This window comes from Galeopterus variegatus, unplaced genomic scaffold (genome assembly GCF_000696425.1).
Source record: "Galeopterus variegatus unplaced genomic scaffold, G_variegatus-3.0.2 Scaffold10632, whole genome shotgun sequence".
Classification (NCBI taxonomy): Eukaryota; Metazoa; Chordata; class Mammalia; order Dermoptera; family Cynocephalidae; genus Galeopterus; species Galeopterus variegatus.
In genome coordinates, this window is record NW_007736743.1 from 10,849 (window position 1) to 27,975 (window position 17,127).

The 17,127-nt window shown below is 35.9% G+C and overlaps 1 protein-coding gene across 1 annotated transcript in view; it reads left to right on the plus strand.

Annotated features, from left to right (window-relative positions):
* Positions 1-6,344: 6,344 nt before the first annotated feature.
* SCLT1 (sodium channel and clathrin linker 1) overlaps positions 6,345-17,127 on the plus strand; it is a gene marked incomplete at its 3' end in the record, with an annotated part of 32,678 nt that continues 21,895 nt past the window's right edge. Inside the window, exon 1 of the mRNA XM_008594360.1 lies at positions 6,345-6,738. Coding sequence (XP_008592582.1) covers positions 6,705-6,738 — 34 coding nt within the window. The remainder of the gene's footprint in view (positions 6,739-17,127) is intronic.

The following is a 17,127-nucleotide window of genomic DNA, read 5'->3' on the forward strand; positions in this document are numbered from 1 at the left end:
TGCAATCCCCTTACCGGTCACAAAAAAAGACCAAAAAAAAAAAAAAAAAGTAAAAGATAGAAGCAGAGCTGCTCTTGTTGAGAATGAGGTAAGGATACCCCAAGCCTTTGTACTGGTTCCTTCTGTCTTTTCCCCTAAGGTTTCTTTGAGCATTGTTTGAAAATTACTGCAAGAAATAGTGACTGGATTTCCCTAAATAGGGAGTAGTGCCACGGATGATATGTCCAAGGGCAGAACATAATTTTGGCTTTAATTGCATAAAACGACTTTAGTTTCTTATTGGAATGACAAATTTGTTTATTTTTAAAAACTTTGTTGTTTAAAGAATATTCATGTTAATCTAAGTATGCATAATATTTATTTTAAAAATTAACCTAAAAAGTATAGTCCTGCCCACTAGTTAATCTAGTCTAAAGACACAATGGACATAAAAACTATCAATTCTCCCCTCAACCTCCTTAGTAATCTCCTGAGACTTAATCCCCACTGCTTTCCAATTTGTTTGCACATGTGCTCATTAAGTAGGACAATTTAATTGCCAATGTCCTTCACCACCTGGCAGTAATCTCCTGAGACTTAATCCCCACTGCTTTCCAATTTGTTTGTTTGCACATGTGCTCATTAAGTAGGACAATTTAATTGCCAATGTCCTTCACCACCTGGGAAAGGGCTTTCCTCGCTGTCATTCTCTATTGCCAGGTACATGGCTCCATTTTGATTCACAGCACTTAACACTGCATGACATATTTACTTATTGTCTCCTCAACCCTACCTAGAATGCCTGTAAGTAACAGGAGCTCACTAAGTGTTGAGTGAGTAATTGTTCTAGTCTCTGGATCTAAATTTCTATGATGATAAGGATTTGTGCAGGAGAAATCTACTGTGCTAGTGGTATCATTATCCCTTTCAACACTATATAGCAATACCATGGCTAATAATGAAGATGATATATCATTCTCTGAAATTTCCTTTCAATTTAGTTTAGTTTCGGATACCATACCAGGTACTGAGGAAATGACAGAGAAGTCTATGAGGAGTTTGGGATGATTCTCAGGTAGCTAACCAACCAGGTCACCACTTCCATTGGATCAATTGGCTCATTTTGCAGTCCCATTTAATACTGTGAGATCCCTACACAAAAGTTAAGTTTTAGATGAATCAAAGATTTAAACATAAAAATCAAACCATATGAAAACAAGAAAAAAATGAGATTTTTAAAAAAAGATATTATAGTAGAGAAAGCCTTTTAAAATATAACGCCAAACCCAAACACTTGACTACATAAAAATAAATTTAAAAGCAGAAGCCTCCTTCCATTGCAGCCCCGCCCAAAAACCTACTTTTAACAAAATCAAAAGACAGTCTGTGAAAAAGTATATGCAACTCACATTTCAGACAAATAACTAATTTCTTTAATGCGTAAAGGCATCCTAGAAATCAATTAAAAAGACCAACACCCCCAATACAAAAGCGGGCAAAAGATATGAATAGCAATTCACAGGAAGAAAATGCAAAAGGTTCAATCTCACTTATAATGACGGAAATGCAAACTAAAACAACAAGTTGCTATTTTTCACTTAGACTGACAAGGATCAGAAACTTTGATAATATGTTGTTTTAATGAGGACATAGAAAAGAATCATATACTGGGGCATAATTGGTACAGCCGCTGTGAAGAGCAATACATCAATATCTATCAAAATAAAAAAAGTAAATATCCTTTGACTCTATAATTCTAGTTCTAGGATTTATTCCACCTGCACTTATTCAAAATGAACTAAGTATAAGGATATTTGTAGTAGTATTGTTCAGAATAACAAAATATTTGAAGCAACTTAAATACCCATCAGTAGAAGACTGGTAAAGAAATTATGCTATATTATACAATGAAATATCACATAACTTAAAATGAATGAGGCAGCACTATGTGTACATCTAAAATATATTGCAAAGTGAAGAAAAGCAGGGTGCAAACAAAAAGTATGCATTTATTTAACAGAAAGGAAGTTGATTCGCATATATGCTTGTGATGCATACACTATTTCAGGAAGCATATAAAAAAACCAGCGGTAGCAGTGGTTGCTTCTCTGAAGGGAATTATCTGCCTGAAACATGGGAGGAAGGGAGGCTTACTTTCAACGTTGTCACTTTTTTTTTTTTACCTATTTATATTTTATATTATGATAGACATACATTACTAATTAAAAATAAATGAATAATTTAAAAAAAAACATTTATGTGCTTTATATATATTTATTTATTTATTTATTGAAGGCTGGCCAATAAGGGATAGGAACCCTAAAAATATTTTTAACGTACAATTTAATTCTTAGTCTTTTAAAGAGTATGGTGACTACTTCTTCTCTCCTTTATGTTATATGAGGATACTTCAAAAAGTTCATGGAAAAATAGAATTAAAAGATAAGGCGAATCTTTCCATAAACTTTTTGAAGTACACTCGTATATGCTGAACATTTCCAAAAAGTCATAATGAATATTCGAAGGTGGTCACCGTTCTACTATGCAATTTTACTGTTGGTTATTTAGACTTTCTTAAAAGAATGTTTATTGTTAATCTGTATTTTTCTGCTTTTAACCTCTATTCTTCAAATTATTCTTTCATCAAAAAAAGTTTAAAATTTTTTTCAATTTTTATTACTTTATCTTTACTAGAAACCAGGAAAGACCTTTAAAAGGAAATGAAGAAAAATGATTATATTGTGTAATGTTGAATATAATAATTATCCTGATTTCAGCATCACATATTGCATACAGGTATTGATATTCAACGCTTTGCACCAGAGATATGTTCAATTGTGTTTCAATAAAAAGAGAAAATTTAAAAAAAAAAATAAAAGGAAATTAAGGAAGAGAAGGGAGACAGAACCTTAAAACATTAAGAGCCTAGGGGAAGAAAAATATTCCACAAAGTTTGAAAGAAATTACGGAAAAGGTGTTTTCTCAACAAAAAGATTTGCAAGAAAAATTTCTAAATTCCCCTATTGACAAAAGTCTATTTAGTTTTTCTAAAATAATTATTTCTGTTCAGTTTGCATGTCCCCTGCCCCACCCTGCCCATGAAGAGAAACAGAGAAATGAGGAAGTCAGCCTGAAAATGGGAGTAAACTGTGCCAGCAGGATGCAGCTGAAAAGGAAAATACTTTTAAGTATTTTTCAGGGAAGAAGCTAATGACAAGAGCTGGGGACGGTGCACGTAACGACACAGTGAAGAGAAGAGGGCAGAACAAGAGATCACAGACCAGGAAGCTCTGTCACTCCCACAGCGGCTCCCTCCACTCGGTGAGGTCACTGGAGAGGGATCAGCCGTAGGCTCCGCCCAGCTGCTCACACGTTCCGGGGGCGGGACTTGGAGGACTGAAGCAGAGATACTTGATTTCTCTAGGAAGAAAAAGCTGGAGGGCACAGGTGAACATCTGAAGACTTTTAATCATTCCACTGAAGTTTGAGCGGTTTTGCTAGAAGAAGGAAGGATAACTCAGTAACATAAATACTGCGCAACAATTTGAAAATCAACTGGAAGTCATTAAGATTACAATAGAACCTGTACAGCAATAATTCATTTAATGCAACTAAAGGCTAACTGGCTATATAAGCAAAAACTATAAATTATATTACACTAGCTATCAATTACATTATACTATTCAAAGGCATATACATAATGACTAAGGATTGTGACATTGGAACTATATACTGCCTAGGTTCAAATGCTAACTCAGGCACTTTCCAACTGGGTGATCAGTTTAGATCCTTGCTTAAACTTCCACCTTCGTATTCTTCATGATATTTTGCACATAATATTGAGTGCTCAATGTCAATTGATATTTAATATTAGTGAAATCTGTCACTAATTTTCAAACTATTCAATTATCAAGGGTTTTCTTTACTGCAGAAGAGTATCTAAATATAAAAACATGAATAGTGGCTTGAGAATGATTAAACACATACTAAGTAATTTTCTATCCCATTTCTTGCATTCAATTTACACTTTGAAAGTTCAATAGATACTTTCCTTGCACATTCACTAAATTCTTTAATTCCTTCATCAGATATTTATTGAACCCTTATTTTGTTCTAGGTATTACAATGGAGCCTAGAGACAAACTACAAAACATGATAGAGACTTGGGAAGAAGCATGAAGTACTAGGGTGGCATCTACCTTGGGGGAAGTGGATAGAGAATTCAGGGAAAATTTAAAAAGGAGAAACCCTAGAGGGGTTACCTTAAGGATAAATGAAATCATCACAATTTTGTTTCCTAACGATGAAAATTACTTTGAAAATATTCTATTAAAATTCAACCAGTAAAGTCTTGTAACCATACACACATTTGCACACATATACACACAAAACAAACAAAAAACCGTGGTTTGTATTGACCTTGACCATGATTATATAAGCCAAATAATTCAAGTGCAGACATAGAAATTCCCATTTCAGATATTCGGTTTACACAAAGACCACTCATCATTTATATGCAGAAGGTTCATCTACGCCAATGTATTTTAACAATCTTGAGTGTAAACGTGGAGTTAAGTTTATAACTACTGTTTGATGCCACATTAAATCACAATATGATATTATACAAGGTTCAAATGATTTGTAGAGTCAGTGAGAAGTTCATGAAGACAGAGTCATATGCTCAACTTCAAAAAAGAGCTGGAGCTTGCACACTCAATTTTCCCTTTCAACAAGTTTTTGTGTTAACTTCATGGCCACTAAAAATCAGAACAAGTTCAATTTTCACCAACTCAAAGCTAAATCAAACCTTTTAATGGTTATTACCTACGCATTCATATTTAACAGCTAGTCTTTAGAGGAAGGGACCATCTCATTCTCTTAATAGTGTGTATGGAGTAAGGCCCATAACAGGCTTTGAAATACCGAACTGGACACACTTGGATAAATTTCTAAAATTTCTTAATACGTTTTGCTAACATAACTTTGCTTATATGACATTATGAATATAGGACAACAAAACTACTTAAACTGTTAACCAGAAAGCCAAATCGATCTGCATCTTTAATATGTCTGTTTAGTAAAACTTTACTTCAATTTGTAAAAATACAATCTACTAAAAAGCACTAAAACTAGTGGCTAGCTTTAAGTTAACATTTTCATTGCTAGTGTTGCTATTTCCTCCAATGTTACATATTTTAAAAAACTATAAGGTTTAAACACAAACAAAATCAGTTTTTAAGAATTGGAATTGTAATCTACCTACAAACGTAAATTTTACCTATTTTTTTCTTGCAAAAGATGTAATTTTCTCCTTCCTTCTATTTGAGGAAAAGAGCTTATCTTTGAAGAAACAACTGCTGAATTTGCAGGATCTTTTGACTACTTCTAACTACATGCCTTATTACCACACAATTAAATTAGTTAAACAAGAGCTGTCTCCCTTCTCCAAGGATCCACGAGAGGCAGGACCGTACTTAGCTTCTGGAGATTACCAAGTCCATGCCCAGAAATCCTCCAGAGGGTCAGCCCTGGTGGGGGACTCTGAAGAAGCCAGTCTGGGTTTAGTCCTCAGTCTTAGGTACCTACATCCTTTCCATCCACCCTCTTGGCCAGCTGGTTCTCCCAGTCCAGAACGGTAACCCAAAGATACTGACAGCATTTAAAATACGTATTTAATGTCCTACGCACGTTTGCATTTTGGAAGTTTTCTTAAAAAAAAAAAAAAAAGAAAAGAAAAAAGAAACAGACTCTGGGCCACACCACCCGGAGACACTGGCCCGCCAGCTTCTCCGCCTCGCCAAGCCGGTGGCTCAGCCCGCTGTCATCCAGGGTCTCACGGCTCCGTACAGTTGGCCAATAGTGTGCTAGCACACTATTGGCCAACTGTACGGAGCCGTGAGACCCTGGATGACAGCGGGCTGAGCCACCGGCTTGGCGAGGCGGAGAAGCTGGCGGGCCAGTGTCTCCGGGGGGTGTGGCCCAGAGTCTGTTTCTTTTTTCTTTTCTTTTTTTTTTTTTTTAAAAAAAAAAAAAAAAAAAAAAAAGAAAAGAAAAAAGAAACAGACTCTGGGCCACACCACCCGGAGACACTGGCCCGCCAGCTTCTCCGCCTCGCCAAGCCGGTGGCTCAGCCCGCTGTCATCCAGGTTCTCACGGCTCCGTACAGTTGGCCAATAGTGTGCTAGCACTCTAGACAGCGCGATGACGTCACTCCGCACATGCGTAATGACGCCAACGGCGTCACCGTCTCCAAGGAGCGGTCCCGGGCACCGGTTTCAAAGTCGCAGGGCGGGCCGAGTGGACTTACGCTGCTGTCCCAGGGCTTCCCGGCCGTCCTGGCGTCGTACCCCTATTCCGCGAAGGACGCCGCCACCAGGTTGTCCTCCAGCTCCCTCGGCGCTCTACTACGTGGCCCCACAAGACCCCGAGTGACCCTCGGGACGCCTTCATTGACCCGTGTCCCCACCCGGCTGAGATTCAGTTGAACGTGGAAGGGAATTCACTTGGCGCGCCCTCAGCAACCCTGAAATCTGAAGTCCTATCCTGGGCAAGGGACTCGTCTGGTACTCGGGAGAAGGAAACGCGGCGAGGCAGACTGGCGATGCAGCTCGAGTGCTTAACAACCTCCGGAGCGTTGCTTTAGTTTTGTTTTCCCGCACAGCGAGCTCTGTGTCTTTTGGAAGAAGGTAAAGGTGGTGAAAGCTCCAGACTAGACTTGTGTCGAAATGGCCACAGAAATCGACTTTCTGAGAGATCAAAGTAAGCTCCATACTTCTTTATTGAGAACTCATAGGTAATGTTTAATGTCGTCATCGTTGACCAACTAATATTTTTTGAATGCCTGTTGGGTGCGTGAAAATTTGTAAAAAATTGAACTTAGCTGCAGAAAAAGCTTGGTGGTATGCATTATAATGTGTATATGCTTAATTAAGCAGAACCGTCTGGTAGATACAGTGCTTGTAGGTTCCTTAAGTTTACATAGGACTCTACTACTAGACACTAAACATATTTGTTATGCTCCACTCGTGCTCTCAAGAAATTAGAGGGCCAATGGCTGGGAAGAGTTTCCAAGTCTTCGGTTAGAATCTAGCCATTTGTTCAAAAGATGTTTATTGAGCTCCTCCTGTTTCTATTATGTGCCAGGCACTGTACAAGCATAGCTGCTACAAAGATGAAGAGGTCAGTTTTACCCTCCAATTTAATTTGAGAAGGGAAATATATAAATTCCATAAATACACTGAATGGCAACAACTGCCAACTCTTTTGCCTCAGTTTCCTCATAGAGTTGTTGGAAAGATTAAATGAGTATTAAAATATGTGAAGGATTTAGAAGAGTATCTGATACATTGTGCTAAACAATTATTAGCTATTACAGAATTATTATTAAACTATGGTCAAAGAAGGTACCATTTGGGCTGAAACTTAAAGTACCAATATGATTTTACTATATAAAGAACTTTGTAGATATCTCAAATAGAACAGTATTTGCAACACTGAGGGGATTAGGAATACACTTTGTTAAAGACTCGCAACATGGTTGGCTTGAATAGATTGTGGAGGTTCGTATAGATGGTCTCCAATTTATGATGGTTTGACTCAATGATTTTTTAACTTTACAATGGTGCAGAAGCTATAAACATTCAGTAGTGACTGTACTTAAAGTACCAATACAGCCATTCTGTTTTTCACTTTCAGTACAGTGTTCAGGCAATTACATGAGATATTCAATACTTTATTATAAAATAGGTTTAGATGACTTTGCCCAACTGTAGGCTAATGTAAGTGTTCTGAGCATGTTTAAGGTAGGCTAGGCTAAGCTATGACATTCGTAGGTTAGGTGTATTAAATGCATTTTCGACTTAATATTTTAAATTTACCATGGGGTTATTGGGATGTAACCCCATCATAAGTCAAGGAGCATCTGTGTAGGAAAATGGTAAGTGGAGCTGAAGGGATAGAATGGGGATGTTCGTGAAGGGCCTTGTCTTATGTGTGTTAAGGAGTTTGAACTGTTGCACAGGTTATAGGAACCACTGAAAGTGACATGATTAAATTGTGATTTAGAAAGCCCAGTCTGGCTGTCATGCGGAACATGCATTATGGCAGAGTACAGTTAGGTGACTACTGTTGTTATCCAGGTAAGAAGTGAACTAAGGTGTGTGCTGAGAGAGTGGAGATCACGGGATTTGAGAGAAAGAGGTAAAGGGCAACTCAGGTTTTTGGCTTGAGCAACAGGGAAGGCAGAAAAAAGGTAACAAGTTTCATTTTGGAAGCATTATAGACCAGTGGTTAAGAACTCAGCCTCTGGATTTAGTCTGCGTGGGCTCGTAGCCTAGTTCTACCTCTTTCCAGGTCTTTAACCTTGGGCAAGTTTATTAGCTTCTCTGTGCTTTTGTTTTCTCATTTGTAAAATGAGTAGAAGAACACAATAACCCTCATGGAGTTGTGAGGAGGCTTAAATGGCATGATGCAAATAAAGCACTTAGCATGGTGTCTGGCACATATAAAGTGCATAGTATATATTATCTAAAATAATTGATGACACTGTAATAGAACTATAACATTAGCATTATTTTTTTACGTTTGAAGTGGGAATATCCTCACACCATAAAGACGGCTAAATGGCTACCATCTGAGTGGTGTGGGGCAGGAACTGGGTGGTGAGGAGTTTGGCTAGGGAGGGGAGAGTACCTGAGGCACTCAGAAACTACGAGCTTAATAGAATGAGCCAGCCAGAATTAGAAGAAATTGAGGTCCAAGTACTAGAGAGAACCAAATAAGACAGTTAAAGTACAGTAAAATATTTATTTCTTGAAAAATGAGTGGTATAGTTCACCGGAAGACAAGTGCAGTGGAAGAAGGGAATCTCAAACAGAAGGGGCAGAAGCAGTAAAGGCTCAAAAGCTTAAGATAACTGTGTTTATTCAGGATATTGGAGCATGAGATGGTGGGGGTTGCATGAAAAGATTAGAATGAGTGTTGGGTGCCTGTGACCCTCTCCTTTTTTCTTTTAAGTGGATTTGCATGCCAATTAAAGGTGGTGGGTTTCCCCATTAGAAGAACCACCCCAAACACCAGCTCAGATAAAGATGGATGGCTTGTCTTCCTCCCACCTGCTTCTGACCTTTTCTACATTGACGTCTGTTAATCTTGATTGCCTCTTTTCATTTGTTCCATTTGGATTTGATAGCCTAGCTTAAGACCATTTATTTTGGTACTTCTCTGCTGGCAACCCCACATGACATTGCCTGTGATACTCTTTCAGCTTTCAACATATAACCACAGGCAATTCCACACCCCACCAGGCTTCTAATAGAGTAAACTTCTAGCAGTGCATCATTCTTCTACTTTCATTTGGGAAGGGAGATATGATAGTCCTTAGGGTCCTGTTCAAAGAGGGACTTGTATAAGGAACAAAGAATTTATTCTTGTAGTGGGGTTCATGGGTGGTTGTGATGCACTCATTTTTTCTTTTCATTCTAACAGTGTTTTTCACAGAGCAGAAGCTTTTTTGTTTTTTTTAATGTTAATAATATATTTTATTTAACCTAATATATCCAAATGTTATCATTTCAACATGTAATCAATTTCAAAATTGTTAATTATCTATGTTACCATTAACTTGAGGATAAATAACTCAGTAAATTTATCATATAAATTTAATGACTTTTTTCCCACTGTCTTTGAATTCTGGGGAGTATTTTAAACTTATAGCACATCTCAGTGAGACAAGCTATAATTCAAGGGCTCAAGAGCCACATGCAGTTAGTGGCTGTAGTACTGCAAAGCAGATATAGACAAGCTGAATATGGTAGAAATGAGCCATCTTCTTGTACTTAGATAAAAGGTATTTTGAGGGCTGATGGACCCTTCCCTGGCACCAGTTACTTCTAATGCTTTAGAAAAAGGAGATATATATACATATATATAAAGTACGTGTATATTTCTGTATATACATATGAGATTATATGTAGAGGTTTGCCCCTTATCTAGAGGTTTGCCCAATATCCTTAATTGTTTGTAACAGTCATGAGCTTGGAAAGGTCTTCAGGCCAATATGGATAACTTCTAATTTCTATGAACAGTTCTTGTTTGTAGAAATGTATGCTCAGTCCCTTTCTTCCCCGCAAACAAGAAAACCTAAAAGCAACTTTAAGAGCCAAAGGTCCTCAACACCCAGGTAGCCAGAGTGAGACCTCCACCAGGAGGGGCTCAAAAGGAAGCAGTTATAGGCCAAGTGTATTTATGCATTTCCCATTTCCCAAGTGGGACGGACTTCCTCACCCAGCTGAGCTGTGTCTTAATGTGGGCAACATTAAATCTAGCCTCCTGCACTTCATGCTCCTCCCTCCCCTCTACATCTCTGACCTCTGATCCAAGGCGCCAGGAAAGAGGAGCTGCAGAATAGATGAGCAGAAGTTTTTAATTCTGATGAAGTTCAATTCATCAATTTGTTCTTTTATGAATCATGCTTTTGGTGTTGTATCTAGGAAATCATTGCCTAGCCTGAGGCTGTGAAGATTTTTTTCAATGTTTTCTTCTGGAGGTTTTATAGTTTTAAGTTTCACATTTAGATCTGTAGTTCAGAGTTAAATTTTATGCAAGGCAGGAAGTAAGTGTTCAAGTTCACTTTTTAAAAAATATAGATATTCAGTTGAAAAGACTATCCTTTCTCCATTGAATTGCCTTTGCACCTTTGTTAAAAATCAGTTGTCCATCTATATGTGCATCTATTTCTGAACTTTATTCTGTTTCACTGATCTATTTGCCTGTTTGGACACCGATACCCCACTGTCTTGATTATTGCAGCTTTATAAGAAGTCTTAAAATCAAGTAGTATTAGCCTTTTAAATTTATTCTTTTTCACAGTTTTTGGCTATCCTAAGTCCTTTGGGCTTCCATATGAATTTTAGAATCAGTTTGTCAGTTTCTATATTTAAAAAAAAAGGTGCTGGGATTTTGATAGGCGTTGTATTGAATCTATTGATCAATTTGTGTAGAATTCATGTCTTGATGATATTGAGTCCTGTGACCCATGAAAAGGTATACGTCTCCATTGATATATCTTTTCTTTAAGTTCTCTCAGCAGTATTTTGTAGTTTTAAATATAGATTTTGCACATCCTTTGTCAGATTTATCCCTATATATTGAAGTGTTTGATACTATTGTAAATAGTATCTTTTACTTTCAGTTTCTGATTTTTCATTGCTAGCATATAGAATATACTTTTTTTTTTTTTTTTTGCATATTGTACCCTGCAACCTCGCTAAACTCATTTATTAATTTCAGTAGGTTTTTTGTAGGGCCCATCAGATTTTCTACATACATGATCTTGTCATCTAAAAATAAATACTGTTTGACTTCTTCCCTTCCAGTATGAGTGCCTTTCATTTTGTTTTCTTGCCCTATTGCACTGACTAGAATCTGCAGGACAGTGTTAAACAGAAGTGATGGAAATAGACATCCTTGTCTTGTTTCTGATCTTAGGGAGAAGGCATATCTTTAAGAATTAAGGATGAAACACTAGCTAAGGATGTTCCTAGCTATAGGTTTTTCATAGATGTTCTTATTATGTTGAGGATGTTCCTTTCTATTCCTAGTTTGCTGGAAGTTTTTATCAGAATGGATGGTGGGATTTTTTTCAAATGCATTTTCTGTGTCTATTGAGATGATCAGATTTTTTTTTTTTTTCATTTTTAGTTTGTTAATAGGGTGAATTACATTGATTAATTTTTAAATGTTAAATCTACCTTGCCTTTCTGGGATAAATTCTACTTGGTCATAATATACAATCCTTTTTCTGCATTGCTGAATTTGGTTTTATAAAAGTTTGTTGAAAATTTTAAGATCTGTGTTCATGAAGCATTTTCTCCTTCTTCTGATGTTTTTTTCTGGTTTTGGTATCAAGTAATGCTGGCCTCATGAATTTCTTGGAAAATATTTTGTCCTTTTCAATTCTGAAAGAATTTGTGTAGAGTTGTTATTATTTCTTCCTTAAATGTTTGGTAGATTCACCAGTTAAGCCAATTGGACCTGGAGTTTTTTTTGTGGAAATATTTTAAACTAAAAATTCAATTTCTTTAATAGGTAAAGAGTTGTTCAGTACTCTGTTACGTACTGGAGGGGAAACCTCTGCAGATCTGAGATACCCATAGTTCTTTCTCTGTGCACCCTTCTCTCCTATACTTTGTCCTGCAATTCTAGTTCACTTGGTCTTCACCGAATCTCAACTTTATCTCCTTAACTCAGATAGTTCAGTAGTCTTCGCCTACATTTCCTATCCCTGTACCATGTCCTGAAAAGTCTCTCAAGTCCTTAAGTGGGGCTGTCCTGAAAAGTCTCTCAAGTCATTAAGTGGGGCAGTCATAGGGCTCACCTCATTTGTTTCATATCTGTCATCATCATTATCTGATGTCTGGTGTCTTGCACTATTGATTTTTTTATTTGTTTGTTTTTTGGTTGTGTCAGGCAGGAAGGTGGTCCTTGTTATTTCTTGGGCATAAGCAGAAGTCCTATTCAAGTTGCCCTACTTTGATATCTTAAATTCAGTTATTTTGCTCCCATTGTAACTGTCCTTTGACCTCATTAAGAGGCCTGTTCTTTGAACCCTTCATTTTCTTAACTCCTTTCCAGTTTGTTTTTACTACTTTCTTACACAGGCTGTGACCATTACCATAAGTCCATCTGCTCTCATCAGTAATTTTAATATTATGTCCCTGCTTTTCTGTAGCATATGTCCAGTAACACCTCATCCTGAGATCAGTTGGTTACTTTGCCTTTACTATTCTCATACTCAACTGTTCAATACCCATAGATAAAATCTCACCCCTCTGGATAAGTGCTACTATAAATTCAAGATTAATTAATAATTAATATGAATTAATAGAATTAAAGGATAATACAAATCTTTCCATGAACTTTTTGAAATATCTTCATAGGTGGCTGAGCTGGAATTTGAACCCAGGCAGTCTAGTTTTGGTGTCTGTTGTTCTTAACTGCTACCCAATAAACACACTTAAAGAAAGAAAAATTATAGACTCGTTTAGCTTATACGTATTGTAACTAAAATCTGAAATTAAATATTTACAAATCAAATCCAGCCGTGAATGTGTGTGTGTGTGTGTGTGTGTGTGTGTATACATATACATACAATCATCTTCATGTTGGGTTCATCTCAGCAATGGAAAAATAGTTTGCCATTATAAAAATATTGAGTATATAAAAAAAGAACTAGATTAATAAAGAAACATATCAAATTTATGAATTAGAAAGTTCAATATGGTAAATATGTCAGTTCTCCAACAAATTAATGGGCAGATTCAATGTAATCCCAAACTTAGTTTTGACAACTGGTTCTAAAATCTATGTGGAAGTGGTAAGAGTAGCCAGGAGAGTTTTAAAGAACATCTGGGTGGGAAATTTCCTTCTACCAGATATTAAAACTTACTATTATGTTTTAATTAAGTCAATATCATCTTGGCAAATTGATAGATTCATAGATCAGTGGAATAAAAGAGCACAGAAATGTACTCATGCATCCATGAACACTTCTTATATAAAAGAACAGGCAATAGCAACCAGTGGGAAATAGGATAGGCTATTTAGTAGTAACTGGTACTAGGACAATTGTCTATCCAAATAGGAAAGAAAACACCGATACCTTTCCCATGCCATATAAAAAAAATCATCTCCAGGTTGATTAAAGTAATAAATTCTCTTAAAACTTTCAGGAAAAAAAAAAAAAAAAAATAAGAAGGTACCCTCAGGATAGAAGATTTCTTCAACAGACACATTTTGCCTAGAAGGAAAAGATGTATGAATGGGCTACATTAGAAATAAAAACTTGGGTGTCACAAAGACATCATCAATTAATTACCACAACAACTACAGAAGTGGAGAATATTTTTACAAAAACTATAACAGATAATTGATTAACATCCAGAATTTAGAAAGATCTTTCACAAACAAAAATACATTCACACCTATCAAAAAATGGTTAGAGTATAGCCAGGCCATTTACAAAAAAATAAAACATGAAGTATTGAAGATACAAAAAGATGTCAATCTAGGCAGTTACTCCAGGAAATGCAAATTAAACAGCAATAAGTACTGTTGAGTGGAGGAAATAATGGAATGTAAGTTAAAGTAAAATTTTCTCCAGATAAAAGTCAGTCTGAAGACTGAAAGTTTTTCCCTCATTATTAATCCGTAATTGGATTATAACCTATTTATCCTATTTTAATTACTGAGAACTCAGATCTAGTGTTTTTTCTTATTTGAATCCCTTATCAGGGAAAAAAAGTTTGTGTTGGAATTATTATATGCATGGCCATAATGCCTATCTTCTTTTGAGATTGGAAAGGAAGAAGAGTAATAAGCAGAAACCATGACTTATAGTGGAGGAAAAATTTTAGTGCTGTGTGTCAACTATCTTAAAAGTTCTGAAGGTAACAATAAAAAATTGTGGATCATTTCTTTTAAATTCAATACAAAGTTAAAAACCATTTGCATTATTAATATTCTATAATTAATTGTTCCTTTATCAGAATCACATATATGTCATATTTCTCCACTAAATTATGCATAGGAAGAAACCATTATCTGAAGTTCCCAACATAGAATATATACACTATGTGTGTGTACGTTATATGTATTTTTTTATTTAGATGTATAAATGTAGTTAATGTGTTTGCATATGTATGTATATTTGTCTGTGTATAACACCTACATGAAAGTAGAGAAAACATAAATGTAAAGCCAACCAAATTACTAAAATGTGCAAAATTCATGTGACCACAACTCAGGTCAAGAAATAGAACATTGGGGCTGAGCCCATGGCGCACTCGGGAGAGTGCAGCGCTGGGAGCGCAGCAGCGCTCCCGCCGCGGGTTCGGATCCTATATAGGGATGACTGGTACGCTCACAGCACTCACTGGCTGAGCGCGGTGCGGCCGGTCTCAAAAAGGACAAAAAAAAAAAAAGAAGACGAAATAGAACATTGCTATAACCCCAAAAGCCCCTTTGTAATAATAATTCCTCCCTCTTTCTCAAAGGTAATGCAAAGTAATCAGTATCTAATGTTACACCATAGTTTTGCCTGTGTTTTAATTTACATAAATGGGATAATAAACTGTGTATCCTTCTGTGTTTGGCTTCTTTCATTCAACATTATGTTTTTGAGATTTATCCATATTGTTACACATAGATAAAATTTTCATTTTCATTACTGTATTCTAGTTTTTTAAATTTATCACATTTAACCATTCTTTTGAGGGATATTTGGGTTGTTTCCACTTTGGAGGACATTGGGAATAATGCTGTTATCAACATTTTTTATCATGGCCCTTGATGCTCAAGTGCTCACATTTTTATTGAGTATATTCCCAATAATTATGTTTATATTTAATTTTAAAGTTATGCGAATTTACACACCCACCAGCAGTGTATGAGAGTTTGATTTATTCCATATTCTATCAACATTTGATATTTAATTTTAACTCTTTAATTTTATTGTAATTTTAATTTGTATTTTCCTGATGCCTAATGAGGTTGAGCAATTTTTCTGTTTATTGACCACTTTGGGATACTTTTAGTGAAGTGCCCATTCAAGTCTTCTTAGCATTTTTCTATAGGTTTGTTCTGCCTTTTAATTGATAGATATTCTTTGTATATTCTAGATATAAACCCATTGTCAGTTATATTTGGATACACTGGAAACATCTCTCTGTGGCTTGTGTATTTACTCTCTTAATGATCTCTTTTTGATGAATAGAACTTCTTAATTTTAATACAGTCCAGTTTATTAGTTTTTTTTCTATTATGGTTAGTACTTTTTGTGTTGTGATTAAAAAATCTTTTCCTGTCCTAAAGTTATAAGATATTATCTTTGTTCTTTTCTAGAAATTTATTGTTTGGGCATTTACTTTTAAATCTACAGTTTACCTGGAATTGATTTTTGTGAATGATGTTTTATTCTTTTCTATGAAGATATCCAGTTGACCCAGAAACACTTACAAAAAAGATTATCCTTCTTCCAAAATCCCCCCCACCCTTACCTTCCACTCTGAAATGCCCCTTCAATCATGATTCAAGCACTCATATATACATGGGTATATTTCTGGATTCTGAATTTCCTTCCATTGGTTAATTTTGTTTATTAAATATTTATATATGTTTTTTCTTATTTTCCAGCATTTATACTTTTTATTTCTTTTATTTGCCTTATTGCATTAACATTGCCTTCCAGTGGAACAGCACTACCATATTATGTAAATTACTGTAACCTTATAGTACATATTGAGATCTGGTGAACAAGCCCTCCCCCTTATTCTTTTTTTGCACAAATGTCTTGGCTATTCTCTTTGCATTTCCATCTGTATTGTAGAATCAACTTTTCAATTTTCACAATATTCTCTTTTGAGTATTAATTGAGATTGCATTGAATTTATAAGTCAATTTGGGTAGAATTGAAAGTTTTACAATATTGAATTTTCTAAACCATAGGTGTCTCTTTCCACTTATTTAGCTCTTTAATTTCTCTCCTGAATGTTTCATAGTTTTCTCTGTAGGAAGGAGTCTTGTACATCTTTTGCTAGATTTATTCCTAGGCATTGATATTTTTTGATGGTACTGTAAATGGAATGTATTAATCCATTTCTGTTGCTTATAACAGAATACATGGAACTGGGTACTTTGTAAGAAAACGAAATTTATTGCTTACAGTTTCAGAGGCCAGGAAGTCCAGAGGCCAAGGAACACATCTGGTTAGAGTCTTCTTTGGTGGTGGCTTTACAGCAATGCAGAGGTCTCACATGGCAGAAAATGGTGGAGCAGAGAGGGAGAGAGACTTTCATGTGTTCTCCTTTTAAAGTCTTCAGAACCATACCCCTGGCCACCATTATTCATCCATTCACTAAGGTATAGTCCTACAATGTAATCACCTCTTCAAGGCCCCACCTGTCAATTACCATAATAGGATTTCCCACCCTCAACAGTTACAATGGGAATTAAGCTTCAAGCATATGAACTTTGGGGGACACAAAAACAAAAGATACCACAGTGTGGTATCTTTTATTACTTTCTTACTTTATGTTGCCAGTATATAAAAATATAACTAATTTATGTATGTTGACCTTATATCCAACAACC